This window comes from Macrosteles quadrilineatus, unplaced genomic scaffold (genome assembly GCF_028750875.1).
Source record: "Macrosteles quadrilineatus isolate MER2022 unplaced genomic scaffold, UCM_ALF_1.0 Scaffold_9__3_contigs__length_116548681, whole genome shotgun sequence".
NCBI lineage: Eukaryota > Metazoa > Arthropoda > Insecta > Hemiptera > Cicadellidae > Macrosteles > Macrosteles quadrilineatus.
Genome location: NW_026542602.1, coordinates 52,752,814 through 52,778,023, shown reverse-complemented (window position 1 = coordinate 52,778,023; position 25,210 = coordinate 52,752,814). Strand labels below are relative to the sequence as shown.

The window sequence follows — 25,210 nt, the reverse complement described above, 5'->3', positions numbered from 1 at the left end:
AAAATGTGAATAACTAAAAGGTTTAAATTAGAATAATAATTGCCACGAACGAACCACTTTAAAGATAAATATCCAAATATATTAGAATGTAATTAACTATTGAAACAAGTTGCTTAGAGGATGAATTAATTCAACCATAAACTCGTGATGGATGTTTGTGGTTTAGTGTTCAATCAGTCATTGTCAAACTGAAGCTTTAGAACTACAGTTTACATTGCAAGCCATTGTTTAACACGGTTCAAAATGTATCTTTTTAATCGAACATCCAGTGAGCAAATATTAATCACATTTATTCTGCAATGCTAAAAGTGAATTGTCATACGTAGGGATTAAAAGTGTTATTAGAACTTGTGGCTACAGAACACTCGCAATCCAACCAATATTAGCTGATTTGTTTAAGTTTTGTAAAATCGTAGCATTCACAGTAAACAACAAATATTCGAAAATGTATCCTACTTGATCATATGGGCATCAAAATCAACGGCAAAATATCCATAAGCGTACTGGAACTTTTTAAATATATCATGGACATCTTTTTCTTTATTTACAATTTACATGTATGTTCAAGGTAGACTATTGTAAAAAAAATTAAAGCTATTTATTTTATTTAAATCACCTAAATAGTATTTTAATTGGATTTTTCTAGTCACGTTGCTTAGTAAAGTAGCTTTGTGTATGAAAAACTTACCTTATCTGGTATACATGTAGCTTCGATGAAAATTCCACGATGTTCAGAAAATAATCGTTTTTGCAATGCATGTTTCAAACTCGTTTTTTCATATTCGATTTGTTCCAATCGCTTGTTTTACACCATTGGAATCTGGTTTGTAAATAAACAGTTCAAATCTTCGTTTTATCATTATATAAAATCAAACTTTTGCAAGATTGCATAATTAAGTCGATAGCTATAAACTATATCGTTTGGTATCGTACCAGTGAACCTTATGGTATAAGGTGAGCACTATAACCACTCGGTCAACTAGACTGGTAAATTAATTATACATCACGAACTTTTGTCAATGCTTATGTATTTACAAAGTTCAATATTAATTTCTCGACTTTTGAATCGTATTAACAATGGCAGTAAAATACATATGGTAATAGTCATGAGTCAGATATAATCAGCTACAATTCAATTTGCCCTTAGAAGGTAAGCTAGGCAATCTTATTTAATATGTTTTGTCTGCCTTCAAGATAATCCTTGGCAATGAGCCAGCAACTTGCCTTTGCAAACAGAGATTGTAATAGGAGATTAGCAGGATAAATCCGAAGTTGTTATGATGAAATGTTATATTTTTACATAAATATTGTAATGTGTTTTTTTTCTTTTCAGAATAGCAGTCGAAGCTTGTATGTTTTACAATTAGAATAGAGAACAAATACAGTTAGTTGAAAGAGAAATTCTTTTTTTTTTTCAATTTCCAAAGCGAGCGGTTACAACCACAAATAAATAAGTTAAAGAGGTTTTGTAACGTTAACAACAACCCAATTTGGTAATTATTGCAGTTTGTTGCTATTACAATGAATTATTATACAAATTTTATTAGCTATAAAACAAACTTCTCAGCCATAGTAGCTAACAACATCTTATTACCATGTTGTATACCATGTAGCTGTACGGTTAGTAATATGACAGTTGAACAAAGAGAATCTTACCAATAACACTTTTTCCGCAAACAAAGAAGTTGCTTGGATGCTACTCACAAAACCGTCAAGGTTTCCAGATGAATACATGTTTTTGTTGGATCATATTCTCATATCCTTGACTGCGACTCTTGGCTGGATTGGCCAGACTGGGAACAGGAAGTCTATAGAGTCAAGGGTACTACAGTTAGTGAGTGGACGTTGAGGAGGTTGCTACCATGGGCTTCGCAGTGCTGGTGATAGTACTCTGTTGGATATACCGAATACCAGGTAAAATAAAAAAAAATATATGCTTTTAAATCTAAGCTCTTAAGTCTGATTAAGTAGTTAGAGTAGACTTATTCGTCGGAAAGTGTCTCTTTGTTGTGGATCCATCATGATATTCCATGAACCGGGTTTTTCTTGTTTTGCTTGTGTTTACACCAATGGTATTTGTTAATTTAATCAGTTCAAACATTTAATTATTTTTACCATTTGAGATGGAGTGCCACCTAAAATAACAGCTGAGTCCAGTTTTGAAACATCAAAAATCTACCCTCTTTGCTTAGGATCGAACCGGCGACTTTTGATTACAAGGTGAGCACTATAATCACTGAGCTACCCTACTACTTTTATGGAAAGCAGTCCAAAAACATCAATGTTTTGTGGATGTGCGGGGAATTACGTCCTTCCTAAACCGAAGTCTGAGACGCTAACCACTAGGCAACACGATCAACGAAGGCTTAGGTAAAACGCTCTTCAAATGTGAAAAAAAACATTCTTTGCCAGTTAGAAATAGCTTATCACGCATGGTCAATAGGAGAAAAGTTGAATAATTATTTAGAAAACTTTACTTTTCGGTGCATAACGGGATAGTTTTCTTCACAAAACTACTTTATGATTGTAAATATTTGAGATATTCAATTATACTGATTCTATTTAACATTTGTACATTGGTATTAAGCAAACATAATTATTTGATCAAATTATTTTTAGGTTTTTAAAGAAGTGAACAATCATAAATAATTGGTTTTGTGTGTAGCTATTCAAATCAACAGGTTTCTGGTAATTATATTAGTCCTGCCAACGTTAAGAATAAATTACCAAAAAACATTGAGAAATATATATTTATAAGAATAAATAGAAACTCAAAATACCATTTATAACCCACAATATCACGAGAAACAAAATGGCTTGACTATTGCATGCAATCACTCTAACGAATGTCGTGACGTTTTGGGTATTGTTGAACCTTCCTAAATTTCCCTCAAACATTTTGCTAAGTCCTGAAATATTAATAAAAAAAACATCACGATTTACCCTCATAATATATACTAGAGAGTCTAAAACTCTGAAAAATATTGTTTATCTAAAACGAAAATTTGTTGCACTTAAATCCTCGTTAAAATGGAAAATGAAAAATGTTGTGTATATTTGCTGTTAGGTTCGATCGAAATTTTTTACCAAAATAAATCACAGAGACCTTTAAATTCAGTTAACATTTCAAAGGTTAACTTACTATGTAAAATTAAGATACATTCTACTCCTAAATTCAATTATGTCACATTAGATAGTGATATTGCCCATAAAGACTATACCATCGCTGAATTCAGCTAAACATTTGTTGAAGTTTTTGATAGAAAGTGTACTACATTCTGAAGTTGAACCGTTGTAATTTGACAGTTTGTTAGACAACTTTGTCAAAGATATGCCTGTTTACAAGGTCCGTAATAGTAATAACGCTGCAAGTTTTTTTTTTTTTTTTTCTTTTTTTTTTCTTCTTCTTTTGACATCAAGAATTACAAGAAAAACGTAGTAAAATTATGTGTGAAAAGTGTTAACCGAATTTTAAAACTACTTCTCGAAACAAAATTGCACCAACAAAATTGTAATTTTAAATTATAACCATTTTCAAACAGAACCACTAATAAATGCCAAATGTTATACACTATTAACTGATTACTAGAATAGAACAACAAAATTACGAACGAATTGTAAACAGTTAAAGACAAAACAACAATATTTTGATACAAATTACAGTGTGCATTACATCTAAGGGGAAAACAATGTAGTGCTTAATGAAACCCTGAAACTTAGCCAAGCGCTTAAGGCATGTGGGATTGATGAGTATCTTAAGGAAGTTTAAACTGAACAATAACATCGATGTTTTCTAATAACCAATAATGCTGTGCGTTATCCATTTGTTAAGGAATATTTGATAACGTATTGAGAGTTTTTTACGGGCATAAAGGGTGTCCCAATAAGAACGCCGGATTTGAAATGTTAACAAACCATATATTTTCATGCTAAATTTACAATATGAAACATGAATCTTAAAGCATAGTATCTCCGATTAGTAATTGAGTATTATGTCTTGTAAGTGCCCACCTGCTAAATACTGACAGGCCCGACATCTCTTGACAAAGTTTTATATCACTTTTTCACACACTTCCTGTTGAATTCCATTAATGGCACGAATCATTTCCTCCTTCAAGTCTTGGATTGGTTGAGGGTTATTGGCGACTTTAAATATCCCCAGAATAGAACTGAGCCCATTTATTCGAACTTATAAATCAATCTTCGGACAGATGGCCCATTTGGTGCATTGTCCCGGCCGTAAATAGCGCGCAGCTTCCGTACTTGTAGTGCACTTTATCTATGACCACGCGTTGATCCGTCGTGTAATGATTCATGACTACAAATGGGACCTAATACTGATAACATCGCTGATAATTTGGGAATTCCTATTGAAATACAGATAAGGATAAGACGCTCCTCAAATGCGGCGTTCTTACTGGGACACCCTTTATTTTTTTAATATTTTAAAATTTAAGTTGTAGTTAAATGTATACTTATAACTCATCTTGATTTTAAAATATTTCAAAATGAGGATGTTTTACGGAGTTTACAAAATTACAGGCTAAGCTTGATGGGGAGGTATGTAACGAGGTGTTTATATGACATTTGAGTTCGAATTTATTTAGAATAAAAAATGCAATATTCTATCTGTTACAGATTAGTACAATATGAGCTGGATTATTAATTTCGTGGAATAGACTCAATTGCAATACTTGTTGTGAACCCCTAAAATAATAAACAAATCTGTACGACTAATATTTGGTGTGCAAACAAAACATGGTGCTGTTTTCATATTAACTCTGCCTATTACATTGTTTGCCAATGTTGTTGTGGTATAAGTAGTTAGGCAATGTTCTAATTGTTTATGATGCCAGCAGTGTAAATGGCTTATATTTATTTGTGCTATTTATATTTTGGTTCCATTCGATTCATAAATGCAGTTTATAATAGGAAAATGTATATGTAAAATAACACAAAATATAAATTGACTGATCCTGAATTTTACACATGAGAACTTAAAGTGACAGGGGTACTAATTCGATAGTAGAAACCCTCAATCAAAATTATTCTCACGATGACTTTCAAGGAAGTTTTATTGGCAATACATTCTTTTACAATATGTTAATCACAAATAAAAGGTTTTGTGTTTTATGTACAGTTTTGATTAATTGTGCAGTGTGTAAGTAAAAGAATTAAGTGTTATTTACTTTCTCTCCCTTCCCAAATTTTCGAGTTTGAGTTTTTAGTGAATGTATCATTTTTAGGTCCCCCTGAACACAAAAATGTGATTTCCGAAGTCTCGGGTAATGCCTGTGCATGTGTCATTTTCCAACTTTAAAAATTTTGATTTTTAATATGTATTTGTCCTTAAATACAATTTTTACAAAAAAGGCAAAACGATTTTGATTAACATTTAGTATGTTTTAGTCCTTTTGACCCTAAACAAAACAGTACCACCCCTATAACTGTAATAAGTACGGTTAAAAAGTCACTGTAATTTATGTGATTTCTTTTTAAAACCCCATAAAATAAAACGGGAATCGGACTTTTTTTTAATTCCTCGTCTGGTTTTAATTAAAATTTAGTATATGGACCATTACATACTAATTGTATACAATATGGTAAAAATTGTAGTTTACAAGTCATTGCAGCATTTGTGAGTTTCAACATAAAATATCATAGTTACTTCCATTGCTTGGTCGTGATAAAGGTTGTTAAAAATAACTAATGGGACAAAGTATGTGTCAGATTTCTGATACCGTTTATTTCTGAGAGAACTTTAAATTAAAGCTGTGCTTGAAGTATGTGGGTTTTTCTAGTTATTTGTAAAACAAGAAAAAAGATATCCATGATGTCAAAATGTAGCTTAGTTTGACATAACAATTATTATCGAGTCACCTTTTTAGAAATTTTACTTATCTTACAAAATATTTTTTATCACACCTAGCTTTAGTGTAATATAAGTGACGTAATAAAACCATTTCTTACAGTATGTAATGGATAATCGTATTCTTAAACGTCATCTGAACTTTCTTACCGTAAGTATCGCATTTATTAGACCTTTACTTCTAAGGTAAACCCGTGCCAAGGATCCCAGTATTTTATTGCTGTAAACGCCGATTACGTAATAGGAGATCAACTCGGATGAACATTCTAAGCATTAACATTGTACAAGGGTCTATTGTTCCTGATGCAATTTACTTAATTGAATTGAACTGTTTTTAACTCCCTTCAATTAAGCTTGTTTAATTGTAGAGAATTAACTATGCATGTGGTAAATGTGATATATTCTTTATATATATTATAGCTTTCAAAACTTATAACTGGGAAATGTTTGTAACAATATATAATTTTGTATTTGACTTTTTGTGTATTTCATCAAAAGTATAAGTATTTAGAACAAGAACATTGTTGATGTTAATTCAATAAGTTAACAATGGTTATTTGTGCAACTAGTGAGAAAAGTGAGGCAATTGTACTTTGCACTCGAGTTGCACATTATACTTTTCCTACAATTACCATAAAACAAATAAATTTGTGAAGAAACATAACCTAGTTTTACACAGAAGTGAACTTTTAATATAACATTTAATGTGAAGTGAAAATACAACAGTACAACAGCTGACCAGCTGATTTACAGCCAGTGCTGCCAACGTATTTCGCGCGCACACGACGTTGCCTGCATGTTCCGCGCTCACTATTTCGTGCATTCACGTTGCAAATCTGGAGTGAGACAAAGTAATTAGAGTGAGACAATGTTAACATTGTCTCACTGATGAGCGAATTGGCTACTTTGCTTTCTCAAATCAGTGAGAGAACATGTACATTGTTAGGTAACTGTAGGAAAAATCTTTTAATTTATCTTTTAAAATGTATAATTTGGGAACTAATTAAGATATAGCACCAGGGAATGCAAAATAAATTTAATTGATATGAAACCGACGTTCGTTCAATTGTTTTTTCGTAATACTACAGTTTTGCTGTGTATACAGGTTATAAAAACTAATATTTGTAAGACTTAACAGTTTGTGCCATAAAAGATTTTTTTTTCCTGGGATGCTAGGCACGAACCCGGAATTGTTTTTCACATTATTTTAGGCTAGACCTAGGGGTTGCTGCATTATCACTTAGAAAAAATCCATTGGTGACTTGGCGGGATTTGAACCCAGGACCTCAGGGTCTGAAGTCCAGCGCTCTAACCACTACACCAGCTCGCTCCCCATAAAAGAATAGCTATGGAGTAAATTCAACAAAGTCGTGTTTAAAATACAAATAAGTGCCCTTAGTCAAAGAAACTGTCTCTTAATAAATAAAATATAAAATATGTCTTTCAATTCTCACATAACTATTTAGTCATAATAATTTAAAATACAATGACGTTGTCAGTGGTTCTTTGGCAATATAAAAAGTTATTTTTTCTTTTCGATAATTAACATCAATGACACAAAACGCACAGAATTCCCAAGCGGAAAGAGCAGCCTAAGCTGTAATTAGTGAGATTATCTTTGCAGGAGGTTTAAACGGAACCTATTTCCTCTAATTCCCTACCTTAACCATTGTTTCTAACGCATTGTGTCTGCATCGATGCTATTTTATACACTGGATTAGTTTGCATCCAAAAATGTCTGTGTAAGCTCCTAATTTTGGTTAACTATATATTTTTAAAATTGTTTTGATATTCATCTAGCCAATCAACCAACAGGTATACACTTACACTTTATAACTATGAACACACATATCCTGACATTGAAGTAAATAAAATTAGGTTTTGAATTGTGTGTTTATTTATTGGTCTATTTTAAATTTATTTTGTTATTTTAGTTTTCAAGTACAATAGTACATTGGCTTTAAAACAAAACATTTTACTTCATACGTTTTCCAGTGGGCTTGTATTATCAACTGATTATTTTCCCGAAAAGCAACGAAAAATCTGGACAAATATCGGATGATCCGATATATTCAACTGATCCGATATTCGTCGATCATTAACATGGTAAACAGATATCTAATCGACTCACATTACATGGAACAACTCGATGTGTTGTTGTTAACTATTTACCCAACTCATCATTTGATCGCTGCAATTGCAAACGATGTTGACAGCAAAAACAATTTACAGTTCGATATACTGGTCTTGTTTATTGCTTTTAAAACACAATCCAATCGTTAAAGCTCGTTAATACGTTTTGATGCCAAACCAAAGTATGTATTCTGAATTCAATAATTCTTGACTTTTTTAATATATAAGGGGACGAACAAAATGTCTTTACTGAGTGCTACTGGTTGTCTAACAAATATATTTAATTGTCTCAAATAAATTTTATTTTTTAGTTAAAAAGTCCCAGGTGACGAGCGAATAAATTTACACCTCTTACCGAAACAATTGTACTTTGCACTCGAGTTGCACATTATACTTTTCCTACAATTACCATAAAACAAATAAATTTGTGAAGAAACATAACCTAGTTTTACACAGAAGTGAACTTTTAATATAACATTTAATGTGAAGTGAAAATACAACAGTACAACAGCTGACCAGCTGATTTACAGCCAGTGCTGCCAACGTATTTCGCGCGCACACGACGTTGCCTGCATGTTCCGCGCTCACTATTTCGTGCATTCACGTTGCAAATCTGGAGTGAGACAAAGTAATTAGAGTGAGACAATGTTAACATTGTCTCACTGATGAGCGAATTGGCTACTTTGCTTTCTCAAATCAGTGAGAGAACATGTACATTGTTAGGTAACTGTAGGAAAAATCTTTTAATTTATCTTTTAAAATGTATAATTTGGGAACTAATTAAGATATAGCACCAGGGAATGCAAAATAAATTTAATTGATATGAAACCGACGTTCGTTCAATTGTTTTTTCGTAATACTACAGTTTTGCTGTGTATACAGGTTATAAAAACTAATATTTGTAAGACTTAACAGTTTGTGCCATAAAAGATTTTTTTTCCTGGGATGCTAGGCACGAACCCGGAATTGTTTTTCACATTATTTTAGGCTAGACCTAGGGGTTGCTGCATTATCACTTAGAAAAAATCCATTGGTGACTTGGCGGGATTTGAACCCAGGACCTCAGGGTCTGAAGTCCAGCGCTCTAACCACTACACCAGCTCGCTCCCCATAAAAGAATAGCTATGGAGTAAATTCAACAAAGTCGTGTTTAAAATACAAATAAGTGCCCTTAGTCAAAGAAACTGTCTCTTAATAAATAAAATATAAAATATGTCTTTCAATTCTCACATAACTATTTAGTCATAATAATTTAAAATACAATGACGTTGTCAGTGGTTCTTTGGCAATATAAAAAGTTATTTTTTCTTTTCGATAATTAACATCAATGACACAAAACGCACAGAATTCCCAAGCGGAAAGAGCAGCCTAAGCTGTAATTAGTGAGATTATCTTTGCAGGAGGTTTAAACGGAACCTATTTCCTCTAATTCCCTACCTTAACCATTGTTTCTAACGCATTGTGTCTGCATCGATGCTATTTTATACACTGGATTAGTTTGCATCCAAAAATGTCTGTGTAAGCTCCTAATTTTGGTTAACTATATATTTTTAAAATTGTTTTGATATTCATCTAGCCAATCAACCAACAGGTATACACTTACACTTTATAACTATGAACACACATATCCTGACATTGAAGTAAATAAAATTAGGTTTTGAATTGTGTGTTTATTTATTGGTCTATTTTAAATTTATTTTGTTATTTTAGTTTTCAAGTACAATAGTACATTGGCTTTAAAACAAAACATTTTACTTCATACGTTTTCCAGTGGGCTTGTATTATCAACTGATTATTTTCCCGAAAAGCAACGAAAAATCTGGACAAATATCGGATGATCCGATATATTCAACTGATCCGATATTCGTCGATCATTAACATGGTAAACAGATATCTAATCGACTCACATTACATGGAACAACTCGATGTGTTGTTGTTAACTATTTACCCAACTCATCATTTGATCGCTGCAATTGCAAACGATGTTGACAGCAAAAACAATTTACAGTTCGATATACTGGTCTTGTTTATTGCTTTTAAAACACAATCCAATCGTTAAAGCTCGTTAATACGTTTTGATGCCAAACCAAAGTATGTATTCTGAATTCAATAATTCTTGACTTTTTTAATATATAAGGGGACGAACAAAATGTCTTTACTGAGTGCTACTGGTTGTCTAACAAATATATTTAATTGTCTCAAATAAATTTTATTTTTTAGTTAAAAAGTCCCAGGTGACGAGCGAATAAATTTACACCTCTTACCGAAACCCAGCACAAAGAATTTCAGCGCACGCATTTTTAAAATTGGAATTGTTTCATACTGATAAGGATTTCCACAATTTAAGTTTTATTAAAAGCAGGATTTGTCTTCATGTCTCTAATACGGTTACAATATACTACCTTTTGATAGCAGTAAGTGTCTTAAACTCTATTGTAATGCTCACAAACGAAATTAAACAATAACATGTTGATTTAATTTAAATTATTTTTACAGAGGAACCAATTTTCTTAAACCCATATTGACATAAAAAACACACATTAAACAAGTCGAAATGTAAAGCAAATTAAAATTCAAATTTAATACGATTTAGTGTTAAAAATTGATTACCAAACAATCAAGATTTGGAAATTTGTAATAATAATATTTTTATGTGAAAAAGAAGCATTTAATTATTCTCAAATAATACACCATACACTTTAGCCCATGCATTTTATTGTCAACACTAATGTTTGAAGTGTGTTTAACTGATAAAAAAAGTAAAAGAACTGAAAATGTATGGTTAAACATTAGATGTAGACTGAAGCTTTAAATATAATGAACCACTATTAGCTTTTTTTTATTTAAAAATGCCAAACGTGGTTTATTTATTGAAAGATTTTCACAACTAAGTGTCAATTTATTTGAAATTAAATGTGATTTGAATCTAATGTGGAGCATTATTTGAACCTAATCACTCGTATGCATTAAATTTGACTTTAAACATCCAAAAAATCCATCGATTTTTAATTTGCGAAGTTTGTTAAAATATGGTTTTCAACAATCTGGGATCGTGTAAGAACTAAAATCCTAAAGTTTGTACCAAGTTTCATAAAAATATCAAAAGAGGCTTTACTTTATTTATTACTGGTCAACGATTACAAAAGAATTACTTCATGAATATTAATATTACATTGTATATTAACATTCATTAAACAAAACAAAAAATATACACATGTACAAACACTATCAAACAATAGATAAATACTTGATAATCTGCAACGGTAGCTGACCGAAAGTTTAACGTTCTAAATATTAGGAAACGTTATCCAATGACAGTTATCCTATTTCTAGTTTATAATCCAACAGTCATCTAACGACAGGGCTTACCTGGTGAGTCAAATTGTTCTTCCAATCTACAACATTGAGATTCAAGATTAGGAAGAATCCTTGATTATGATAAATTATGTCATCATTGGATTTTCCTGTCCGATGGCTGTTTGGAAGGAAATTTTAAAAAAGAAGACAGTTACGCATGTGTTACTATTACTAATAATGTAATATTGTGTGTTGTGGTTACATCAAACATCACATCCTAGGATTCTAGGAACATGTTTTACACATTACACCAGCCTAGTCCTAGAGTGTCGCGACATTATCACATAGATACGGTTTGTTGGTAATTAGTAGGATTTGAACCTGGGACCTGTGGGATATAAGCCTTGTGCTTTATCACTAAACCAGCTTGCTCCCCTATCCTTAAAACAATAATACGACGAATTACTAAAGATACATCACAGAAAACTGACTTTTTCAATAGTACAAGCATTAATATTTGTCAAATTATTGCGTATTGGGTTATGTTAAGTCTTCACTGTATAAAACAATAAACATTTTCATAAAAATATACTTTTTACCTCGTTTACACGTAAAAATAGAGCCCTTGAGTTAGCAAGGTAAAACAAACCTTAGACAATTTATTTGATTAATGATAAACCTTGTTGAAAATGTTTGACAAAAGGATATAAGCTATGGCTAAACTACTGAAACTGAACTCTAGTTTGATTGGACTTCAATAAGAACTTAGTTACCCAGCCAGTTTGAAGGTGATTGGAGATCATCATAAACTTTAGAGTGGCTTAACTGTATAGTTAAGAAGCTCTAGTTACAATAGTCGCTTTAAACTACCGTCCAGTAACCCTAAGGCACGATGAGATAAGACAACAATAACTAGGGTATATAGTTTAAATGAACCCTTAACCTACCCTCATAACTTAAACATTATTAAACAACAATTGGAACTGCAGAGCTATTGTTGACGGTGAATTGGCTTTAAATTCTAAAGTCGTAAGATCAATGATAGTTGTTTCTTTTTACTTTTAACAGTACAGATATCTTTTCCCATTTGAGATGCTTGGATTTTTATATCGATAAGTAATTTAGGTTATGTATTTTAGCGAGAGCATCATCTTTTAATTTAAAACCCACTTCAACAAAAGATAAAGACTTTAATCACATTTATGTTTTAATTTACAGGTTGTTTGTTTAGTTAAATATACAAACTTGAATCATACACAATGAAACTAGTTATATATAAATTATATTCTAAATAATACTACAATTAGGGCATACACAACTTCGGAATATGTTGAGATATGAGCAAAAACCCCATAATTGTTCGTGTAGTAAAAACCTGGCTCATACTTATTTCTTACATATTAGACAATAAAAAAGTCAATGTCCGAATATTACTGAAAATAAAACTTCATATAAAAAACCTTATTTTCAATGGAGAAGTTTAGACTAACATATTTAGTTATATATTTGCATAACTTCTTGTTTTCTATGAAATTTAGTCCACTGGATCAACAATACTGATTATAACAATACCTAAAACAGTTTAGCTGTTGAAATACTAGCTACTTTAACATACCTACACACAGACACCGAAACTAGTTGTGCTAACAACAAAATTGGATTGCTTTATAGCAGGTATTTAAACCTTTTCTAATATTATTTGGCAATCCGGAGGCTAACAAATACAATGAAGTACTTTAACATAGTATTTCATCGATTAAGTCGGCCTGTTATGCTCAAAAGATACAGGTTAGTTATTTTAACAGTAACACAGTATTTCAACGATGTAGAAAGCCAATAATTATCAAAGAATCCGACGCGACGCGTAGAATATTTTATAAAGATTGTTCTCTCATACTTCAGCAGAACACGAAGCGGCCAAAGAGCCTAATTATATAATTTGTTCTGAGAACAATTATACCTCAAGGTGAACGCGTCTCATCATGACAGAGAAGCGGTGATCATAAATGTCATAAATTGAACTGCCTGTCATAGAACATCTGCTATTATGTCGTAAATGTACTGGCCTTCTCACAGAACCAACAACAGCAAAGGCTGTGGCCTCTATTTGGTTAGAAATCAAATGAAACGAATGAAATAAGATCATAAGAGTTTATGGAGGATTCATAATTTAGACAGGATAAGTCAACGTACAATGACACTTGTCTACATTTAGCCAGTTATTTAGGTATGTCTTAATTTTTGACTTCTCACATCAGCTATAAGTAAAATTATAAATATTGTAATACAAACGGTTTAATTATCACACTTTAATTATAAATGTTATAATACAAACGCTTGCATCGTAAATACACATTAAGATAGCCAAAAAAGATATGATTGGCTTTGACCAACAAACTTCCATTTAATACAATATGGTTCATAAAACATTGTTTATGGTTGTTTTAAAACAATACGATTGTAGTGGATTTTGTTTCGCCCGAAATGCTGTATATTTAATACTATGTGTGGCTCCAACAAAAATACTTTAAATAATAAAACAGTTTTTTTCTTTAAAAACGTTTTAACAAATATGTAAAAAGAATTGTTAAAGCCATAACTTTTTGAAATGAATTATTTTTACCAGTAGGCCTATTAGGCATACATTACAATTTTAAAATTTAAATATTTGTGGTACAGGTTCCTTACTGTACGACACCTTATTGAACGTTAACCCTAAAAGAAATTCCTGCTATTGACAACACAAAAAAAAATCGGTTTAAACATCATAGTTTGTTCTTTTAATTTACTACGCCGTTTCATGATATGAAATAATAGCAATAGTGGCAAACTATATCTATCCTAATACATTCTTATATCAATTCTAAAAAGACATAGTCTAATAATTTAACATTTTAATTGTTGAAAATTGTCTATAAATATATCTTTTTTCGTAGTTGAATGTATCCTCACCTCTCGCTCTCACCATATTGTATTAAATTAATTTGATCAGAAAGTTCTTTCAAACTTAACTTACTAATAACGTGAGTCCAAACTATGAAAACTTTCTCACAATATGTGTCAAATGTGTATAAAATAACAAATGATTCATACAACAATATTTTGATTCGTTATAAAACAGCAATTGAACAACTGATCTGTAACAATGATCGCTGGGTAGATATCATACTGCTAGCTCCTATTGAAAATACATTGTTAACGGATTAAAGGATAAGGACGTTGTGGAGTGGTTACAAAAGGCTTAACACATGTGTTTTGTTGAAAGGCGTATTAGAATAACTTTTAAAATAGAATATTTTTATTTTATTTGCAGTTACTTTACTAGATTATTAAATAATTAGTTTGTCATCAGCTTTTTTCTCTATACAATCCTCATCATACTACATTATCATAATTTTTTGAATTGAGTAAAGTAATGTGATTTTTTTATTTTAATCATTGGAACATATTTTGTGTCAATGATTAATTTAATGAATACTCAGTGGTTAAAGTGCTCGACTTCAAATTTGAAGTTATCTGGTTCGATCCCAACCGGGATTGGTACTAGACATGGATGGTATTATGGGAATTGTCGTAGTGTCATAAATTTATGATATTTTCTAACAAGTAGACAATGTAACAAAACTAGGGTTTAAATCGTTTATTTTCAAAACGTTAAAAAAACTCCAATAGCATAAATACAAAAAATACAAAATAAAATAAAAACTCGTCTTATTATAATACTTTTTTTCAAGCATTACAACGAATCCCCAACTTCGCGTTTTGTTCCCTTCGTATCACAGAAGCTTTCATGCTTTATATCCCTGTTTTCTTTTATATTGAACATAAGGTAAGACTTTACTATTATTGGAACACACATCTTATATCTAGTAGTATGTTTTTTACCGAAGGTATGTGCAATTAGTAGCCATAAAATCGAAAAAACCAATGTTGTAATATACAAATTCTAGAATAAAAGAATTAATTAAGTTATCACTAAAATATTTCTTAGATTATATATCTAGATAGTTATATTACAATTCAATGTCCAACACGTAAGACTACTGGGTAGCGCGGAGTGAAAGTGTTCTAGACAAGTCAAGGACTAACAAACAGTTCAAGTTCAAGGTGTTTGAGACCAGCAGTTCGCCAAGGAGTTTGATTTTAGCCATTGAAACTTTTCTATTGCAACTTTATCTTAAGCTTTTCTAAGGCTTAATGGACCACCTGAAATAGTGCACAAAATAAATAAGTTGATTCCCTGTAATTTTAGTAGGATATATTTTTGTTTTAATGCTTACTTGTTTTGTTTCTGGTCGATAGATAAAATGTCAAACAACAAAGATAGGTGTAAATTTTAATTTTTCTTTTCCAAAACTACAATGTTAAAAAGAGCATTTTATCCTAAAGTGTTAAAATAAATTAAATAATATTTTAAGAAGATGTAGCTCAGTTAGTGCAGAATTGTTTATTGGATTGATCAACTACGACAAAGTTGCTTTTATTAATGATGAAGCTGTTTACTATTAGAAAATTGTTGTTTTTAACTACAAAATCGTTAATTAATGTCTGAATTCACTTGTTGGATACCAAATGTACGTTAACACTAACAAAAAATATGTGTATATATTTCAGAATCATATAGTATTCCGAAAACTATATTCCGAAATATTTTTCCGTAATCATTTTGTAATTCGAATATTTTGTTAATTTTTTATTTTGTGTATATTAACGTTTCTGGCATGTTTAACGATATTTTAGAGGACGGTCCAGTCCTTGGTTCATATTTGAAGACAAGCATTATAACCACTTTGCTAACCCAGACAATTAGATTTTAAGAATAAATAAGATTCTAAATTGTATACTTTAAGCAATTACGTTATTCAATGATCAAAAGACTGACTTACGTTCGTTAAAACTACATTACATTCATGCTAATTCCTTAAACAAAAAGAACGGAATTGTATTTTAGGTACCAAAAAATACTGCTACAACTTTCCTCTGATAAAATAATGTTGCCTGATAAGGAAATCTATCCGTATGAAGGTTTAAGGAAAACTATCAAACTTGTTAAATAAAACTAGGCCAGGCAAAAGGCTATTATCTTCTTAATATATCACCAATTCACCAAACTTCCTCAATTTAATAATAAATATCCGACGGAAATAAAAAAATTACATTTAGTTCCCCTCGTCCTAATGTGAAGGTCGTCTGAAGGACGAAAACATGTTTGAGCCTGTCCGACACTTCCGACTCACTGGACGTGATAAGAGTGATAAGGAACAGCTGATTGATAAGCACCAACCATCCATGGCTTTAACATTGGCTGTCACCTTATCATTAATAAATGAACGGAGGTAGAATTTGAAATGAGAAGTATCCTTTGGATTTACAGTACTTCCTAGTTCCGTAGCCAATTACAGGCTGCAATTATACGCTACAATTATAGGCTACAATTATAACTACTTCTTGTTCTTTTAATTCGTGTGTTCTAATGAGTTGTATTAATATTAAAAGATAAACTTTTGAATTGAACCAAAACTGCAGTACTATACGTAATAAAATAAATGTTTTACGGGTTAAAATACTTTAATACTTTTCAATACTTTACCTTGAAAGGGCGACCGGTCGAATGTAGGTATTTTAAGCCAGGTATGAATGGAGATGAGTGTAGGATGAGTGGTGCCGACATATTCTATAGACACAGCTGTTAATTATTAGCCCGTGCAGCCATTGGCAAAAAAGGGACCTAGTTTATAGTGGAATCCGAACCACATTTTCGCCTTATAATTAACGAACTGGTCTAATTATCAGGATAGTACTGCGGATAGTACTCACAAGTGCGGACGTTAATCCACACCAGGGAGTATCGCATCCACAGTGCACGCATATAAGTATACACAATTCTATAAAACGTTTAATTGTATAAAATATTATTTTAATTTTGTTATTGTTAGGGGTTTTGGCCATGGCATGTGGCACCATTCTGAACCTTGAGTTTATTGAGAAAAGCGCCTACCAAGACTTCAAGATATCCAAGACTGAAGATGACCAAATTCATAGAACAGGCCTAGTAGTATCGTCACCCAATAAAACTGTTTAAGAAGCAGAAAATATTGAAGATCTGTCCACAATGCAACATCAATCTAGATCAAAGTTCTTCTATATAATATTTTAAACCAATCTAATGGGTTTTTTTCACAAATTAGTATATAGTTGACTGTAAAAACAAAAATAACATGATATATGTTAAACCTCTTAATTTCTAAATATCCACTAGCATTTTTTTTAAGCAGACGTATTGAACAGTACCCAAGCTATAGGATTTTATTGGTACGGGAAGTATTGACCTACTATACCTAAAAAACAGCAACAATCCATTTTTGACATATTGTCAGGCAAAACATATTCACAAGTGTTCTGGCTCTATATTAAAACCAAAGCTTACTTTGGTAAACAAAATTAATGAAAAGTCCTTTACAAATATCTCTTAAATCATTTTGTACATCATTTAGCAAACTTTACCTCTTAACAATACTTGTTTAACACTCTTAGTCTTTACATGGATTGTCATCATAAGGTAAAAAGAGCTTATGGTAAACAAATATTGAGTGAACAATTTTATTATTTCTTCATTTATTCTTTGTCATTTTTTAATTTGTCTTTATTTTGAAATTTGTACGGAAAGGATATTTATTAAGCGAAGGATAAAAAAAAACTTTGAACAAACTTTAAAAAGTAATAAGTAAGTACTAAAATTTAAAAACAAGATCTGCAGTTGGAGAAAAACCTTGACTAGTAGAAAAAACAATAAACACAGCTAGCATTTTTACCTTTTGAAATGTTTCCGTACCCAGAAATCTGTAAGGGAGTTTAGTTTTTTTATTCAAATAGTTTGTTTAATTCAGATATTGAGCTTAGAACACTACGTTCACACACGTAATGAACACTACGTAATGGTGCTGCAGGCTTTAGACCTTATTAGACTTTCCAGTCCTTGAAATCTAACATACGAAAACGGCATCACTATACCAGAAATCACACAGAAGGGGAAACAATTTAACAACAACCGAAACCAAGCTTTATCACAACTTTCTAAAACAATCATTCAGGAACTGCATCAATTGTTCAACTGCGGTGTCAATGGTTAAATCAGCTGTAATTACAGCTGGCCATCGCTAATTGATCTAATCACCTGTTACACCGTGACCGTCACCGGAACTTCCGGACTGGTGGTATCAGCTGTTCTGTCGCTACCAGTACCACCGGAGTTCAGTCAGTCGGTGAGTGCCCCGCGTGTAGGGAGTGTTGTGATGTCTCCTGGAATACACGTCCGTGTTGTAACCGTGACTTGCTTGTGGATATTGTACACAGGTGATTAAGTTTGACGTAATTTTTTTATTGTTAAGTATTTTTGAAGGTTAATTTATTTATTTATCAAAATCTAATGTGTTTATTGCTATTAACTTGTGTTATCTCTTAATGCATTTAAGTTTTGTTTTTTTGGAGATTAGTGGTCTTACGCTATGTAACCAACGCTTAATAAATACGTGTTTTACTGTACTAAGTAAAAAAAAATAATTTGTAGGTTAAAATTACCGCGGATGGAATGAAAAGTGTATTGGGGTAGTCGCACCTCATTCAATTAATCAATAAACTGGTATAAATTGTATTTTGTATAAACTGTCATTTTGTACTGTAAAGTTAGGTTTATATTTTCGTATCAATTTATGTTTATTTGATCAATAGGGAATAAGGGGTTTAAAATTAAATTTTACTCTACTTATATTTTAATGTGAAATCCACTATAATTTTTATTTGATTAAATAATGGTAGGAATGGCCTCAATTCCGATAGAGAATATCATATTAATTCTTGTTGTATGATTGAAAGTTATATCTATATTCTACGTAGTCGTCCGCAGACGTTATCAATATGGCATGTTTGTTTTATTCCTTGCAATCAGCTGTTGTAAACATAACCTCAAACGCGGAAACTGTACTAAATGTTGAATCAATTTTAAAATACAATATAAAATTAGAAAATAATGTAACTGTAATAATACGTTATGTAAAACATTCTCTTTTATCTCTTATAGCGTTTAACACAAATATTGCAAGATTATCAAATCGTTTTGAATAAGTCTACAGCTCAAAACACAGCCTTGGAAAAACATTTTTCTGGGGACAGGTATTGCGAATTTTCCTATAGGGAAGTAGCTATCACTGTAGGTCTCATGGTAAGACCTATGGCCGGGACCGAGTTACTTTTTCATTTTGATGTCCCCAGAGGCCAAAAACACCATTCGTTCGAATTTGGTTTTTTCAAAGGTGGAAGGCGAGATAAAATTGAATGAGTTCGCGAACCAGCATGATCAGACCATTGGAACGGGGTAACGGGGGGTTTTATGAGGTAAAAATGGGGTTTTCTCATTTTTACCATAAAAATACACAAAATTTATCAATTTTTCTCCAGACCTTTATCAATAGCTTGAAAAAAATACTAATTTAGTATATCAAAGATTGTTTTACGGTAATTGGTTTCCAAAAAAAAAATATTAATTTAATATTCCCATGTTATTCTAAAGGAGAACATTTTAAAATGCTGTAGTTGGCTTGTTTATGGATATATTTTGATCAAATTTGGTGAATGTATTTATTTCAAACTAAGCTATTGATATTTTAATAAAAACACACTTTATTAGTTTTCCTGTAGCAGCTAGCCTAGACACTAGTTTAACATAAAGGTCAATTTAATAGATTAATTTAAAATCAATCCAGGCAAAGGGAAATTCGCTTAGTCGGCAGGTTTGCTGCAGCGGGGGTATTTCAACAACGAATAACACTTGCATTCATCAGACTTAGCCCAAAAACCTGCATCCCGTAAAATACCCATTACGCATTTAAAAACAACGCATTGTAACATATTACTTGAACAATTAAATCTGTTACGGGTAATCGCACAAACATGGACAAACGTTAAAAGGTCTTTTATCTTGGCATAAACATAACTCTTATTTTATGTATTGACATAAACGTTAATCAAGGCGTAAGGTATTGCGAAAGAACGCTTAATTTTTAAGTTTCCTCTTGCTGTTAGTTACGTCTTAAACCGCAGCATGACTTTTGAGAATCGTGACCAAGATTGTCACGATTGTTGGTAATAGTGTAATAGACTCCCAGGATTATGGGAAGAAAAATAATGGTAAATTACCTCATGTTAGGTTACGTGCGTTATGATTAAGACGCATACTAAAAGTAATTTTTAAATAAGCTGATACATTTTTCTAATTGAATTGCTTTTTGAGAAATTAAAGAAAGTATAAATATTATTAGTGTATAGTAAAGAAGTATTCAATAGGTATTTTATGGTTAATTTTAATTCAACATCACTAATCCAATTGAGAAATACTAAAAGTCAATTATACATTTTTTTTGTATTCTGCTCTCCGAGGGGTTCTAAGATTTTTTTATTGTGAAAAAATAGCACTTTGAGAACTGTAAAAAATATTTTTCTGCCAGATAGTGTACCCTTTTTTAACTAAGTCAATCTGGTTTCAGTCAGACAATCCCCTAAAGAGGTATACTAATGGAGTACGACTGCTTAATATACAGAGTGTTTCAAAAAGAATAATCCGATTTCGTAGCTTTATAAATTGAAAACGAATAATCACATGGACATGAGGTTGATTTTATATTTAAGAGTAACTAATGCAGTTTTTTACAAACCATTTACAGGTGCTCAATATGGAACCCTTTAGATGCATAGGTGCAACTTGCAATACAAATTTACTTAGGTTGAAAGGAGTTTTGAAAACAATTATAAATTTTAAAATAAATGCCATTTTTTTAAAGTTGGGTGTTTTTTTGGGGTGAAGGTAAATGCTATTTTCTGGAAACACATAAGTAGTGTATCTTGTAGAAAATGTAATTCCTGACCATGAAAATTCTTTCAAATCTTTGCCAGCTCTTACCACCTTCTATTTATAGCAAAAAACGGGTTTTTTTCGTTTTCAGATCTCCGCCATTTTTGATCTTTGGGTGGGTTAAAATTTTAAAATGGTACTATTAGATATTTTCTGCGTAACTCGAGAACTTCTTCTTTCTAACAGTATATTGTTCGATCAAATCGGATTCATAGATGACTTTTCATCGGAGCTATGATTTTTCAAAATCTGATGATTCTTTTTGAAACACCCTGTACAATTGTGCCAATGCTTTTCAAATGTTAATTTAATGTCACGATAAAAATATCTTGTATCAAAGATTACGTTAAGTTTTAATCTACAGTAAATTATATTTTAACGCCACGCTCAATAATATTTATACCGAAATAAATATTCCCCATTTAACTGTAGACTAAAATGTGATATTTACTTCCTACTGAACTGTTTAGTATAAGGGAGATTTATAGGTAAAATAAAAACCGATTAATCACTTTAATTTGTTAATGCGGTACATTTCAAACTATACCGGAAAAGTGTGTTATGATTCGTCAGTTCCGATGAAAACAGGTTTTGATAATGGGTTTCTTGCTCTTTTGCCATGTCAGGTTGTTCCCTTGAGCTAGACAATTAGTGTTAAGTAATAAGCTGCCGACCTTTACTAGTCCAAAACATTACAACTGTGTAAATATAATAATGACTAAGGAAACTAAAAACCCAAATGTTGCCCGATTGAGAAGCTAAGAATCCCCATTTGTTTATTATTAGTGTTTGACAGGTGTTGGAAAAACAGTTCGAAAATACCTAAAAAATGGAGATACCTAATGGTAAGAATAGGTCATACAGGGAATACCTGTAACGAGTTAAAACAACATTGTACGCTGCCATTTTAATAGTTAGGCATATTTATGTTTGTATGAATACACCACTGTATTTAGCTCTAAGTAAAAGATTGAAAATCTAATAATTAGATACTTACGTATCATACCGACCACACTGATAAATCGACTTACAACTAAGTTTTCAATTTGTTTAAACAGCAAAATCTTCCTAACCTAACCTAACCTAAAATATAGTCCACCCTTAGGTTAGGTTATAATTATTAGGTGTGGTTTATAGAGTACGTAAGTACAAATAATTACAACCCCAAATCTAAAATGTATTACATTTTTTTCCTAAAAAAAGGTTTTTAATTTTCTATTTTTAACATTTTGACATTTTAGCAATGTTAAATCATTACTTCAACATGTTTACGGTTTAGTTTCAATATCTAAGTTTTACAAAGACCCTTTTACAGTATGCTATTTCCCTCTGATCTAACCAGTATTTAAATATTTTAATTTCTTATATTGATAACGACATTCGGCAAAAGGTTCATGGATAACATCAGAATAGTACGTAATTTGATCTGGGAATAGGACAAATTCAATAATTTTTCATTCTATTAGTTTTTCTGGCTCTGCGTGGAATTTGATTATTTATTGATGTTCTTTATTTTTATTTTAATATCTGTTAAGTATTTAAATACTTTACTTATAGCTTTATGTATTTAGTAGCGTACGCATTCAACTATAGTATATTTGTATACAAATGTAGCGATCTAAGACCTTACAAATGTCATATTATGAATTTAGTTTTTGACGGGATGATATCTCCCCTCTGACATCTTCCCTCTGACATCCTCCCTTCCACAACAGGTTTGCATGCAAGCTTTCTTTGCAGAGTTGAATTATTTATTACGATCGTCATACTCCAGCGTTCGTGTTAACGCCAAATTATCTCCTCAGCAACACTAATACCCATATTTCAAAGCTAAGTACACCTTGGAGTTCCGGTTACCTTGGCAACTCTAAGACGTTTGGCAACCTAGTATTTCGTCCCTTGATTGAGTGCAGCTTCTTATTCTCACAGTTCACAATAGCTGTCCTTGTCTTAGTCTCCTCAGTTTACAATTCTCTCTCTCTCTCTCTCTATTTTACACTCTCAGTTGCACAGTAGCAGTGTCATCACGACCAAGGTTGCGTTATCCCGTATGACTATCATAGCTGCGGGCGAGAAATGTAAAACTAGGCCTGGGTTTTCTCACATGTGAAGCAACAGCTGTAAGCCAAGTTATACGCAATGGTATTTTTTATTATTTTGCTAGCTTCAACGCCATAGGGACTTTTAAGGTTTATGCAAGGGACCAGAGTGAACCATGCCATTGTTGACTTGTAGATCTTTTAGGTGGCACTTATTTGGTAGCCCAAAGACAAAAGTGTTTTGGTCTAGAATAGGTTTCTCTTTGGATTGAACTAGTAGCCTTTAAGTTTGCAGGCAAGCATTACGACTTGCCAGAATATACAATCGTTTTACTTGAATATTAAGTAATTTGAAATTGATTGGATCATCTAATAGACCTGATTTTCCCATCGTAAATAGTAGCTCTGTTAATGGGAGCTCTATTAATCTCTAGCGTCTAGCCTACACAACATTTACATTATTTACTTGTCTGCCATAATGTTACACTTGTATAGCCTAGAGATCAGTGACAGTCTAAACCTGAAATTCAAATCTTTAAACATGAACCAAAATATACAAATATCCAAATCTATAATCTTTAAATCCAAACGCAAACCATTTTAGCAACCAGATTAACGTTTGAAAAATACAGTTAATAATAAAACGTTTACTATGCAGTCAAAGCTTGAAGAAATTCAGTATTGATGACCCTAAAAATACAGATGAAATATAATTAAAAAAAAATAAAAACATTATAGTAAAATTTAACTCTTAACACAAACATGAGTATAAGATCTATTTAACCATTTAGTGGTATATTTTTATTTGTCTTTGATACAATATAGAACGGTTCAGTACGTCTTCGTTGTATTAATCGTTATGATACCTATTGTAATTCCGAATATAACTTACGTGTCATCGGGGTTTGTGGTGATCTGTGCTCAATTTCTATCAGGTTTTGCGTGATAGGTGGCCTGTTTCCAGATCGCTGACTAGATTTCTTACTTACGCCTTTCATAATTTGATTGACACCCAAATAATGCAAACAACAATAATATGGGGCTGATAGAATCTCGAAACCGAAACCTATCTTAAGATTTTGTGGTTTTGTGATTAAGGATTCGGTTTTGACTCATCACTAGTATTGACGTTTTTACTAGTTGAAAACAAACTCATCAAAATAGAATATTTATCATCAGGTAATGAATCTGATGTGATGAATTCTACAATATCGACATTTCACATTGAATCTGATGTGATGAATATACAATATATCGAAATTCCACTGACTTACATCACTACTTACTCTTTAGAAGTCACGTGATATACGTAACATAGCGATAACAATTACCTCTTTATTTATTTATTGATAACAACTATCGCAATGTCACTTATGTTTCCTCGTTCGAAGTCGAAACGTCATTATTGCTCTTAGACAGGCTTTCATAAGCAGTGTAGAGTGTGATGTCGAAAAAACGAATTCTCCTTTTCAAAATAGTTTCTACAAAAAAGCATTGTTCTTGGTATTGCAATACAAGGTTGCCAATCATTTTAACACATATTGTTTCTTAACCAAACCATTGTGTAAATCAATCCCTGCTAATAACACTTAAAACCACTTTAACAACATTATCAAAATTTCGTCATAGATACGAACATTTTTACCGTAACAAACTCTTAATTGGCGATGAGGAGTATTTGATCTATTTCCATATTCTCTAGGTCGTCCAGTGGTCGAAAACTCCACCAAAATATGAAATGTAAACGGACATCTCTATTTTTCACCCCACCCTAATAAAACGTGGGATTGGAATTTCTTCCATTTGTTTTGATTTTCTGTTTATATTTCGTCACCAGCATGGCAACCCATATTTTTAGTTATTTTTTAATTATAAACAATTTGTTGCGCTTATTTTTGGCCTATTTCAATTTATGGATGGGTTCTGCACATCTACAGGAAAATGTCTTTCCAGCAGTATGCGCAGATT

At 31.7% G+C, this 25,210-nt stretch overlaps 1 protein-coding gene across 2 annotated transcripts in view; it reads left to right on the top strand.

The window, feature by feature from the left end:
* Positions 1–1,830: 1,830 nt before the first annotated feature.
* Positions 1,831–25,210, top strand: part of LOC129002943 (lipase member H-like) — a 37,328-nt gene continuing 13,948 nt past the window's right edge. The window contains exon 1 of one of the 2 annotated variants that reach the window (XM_054431079.1): positions 1,831–1,914. In XM_054431079.1, coding sequence (XP_054287054.1) covers positions 1,863–1,914 — 52 coding nt within the window. In that variant the 5' untranslated portion in view covers positions 1,831–1,862. Of the gene's footprint in view, positions 1,915–18,566; positions 18,653–25,210 lie in introns of those variants that run through there. The other variant, XM_054431078.1, reaches the window with a different exon arrangement.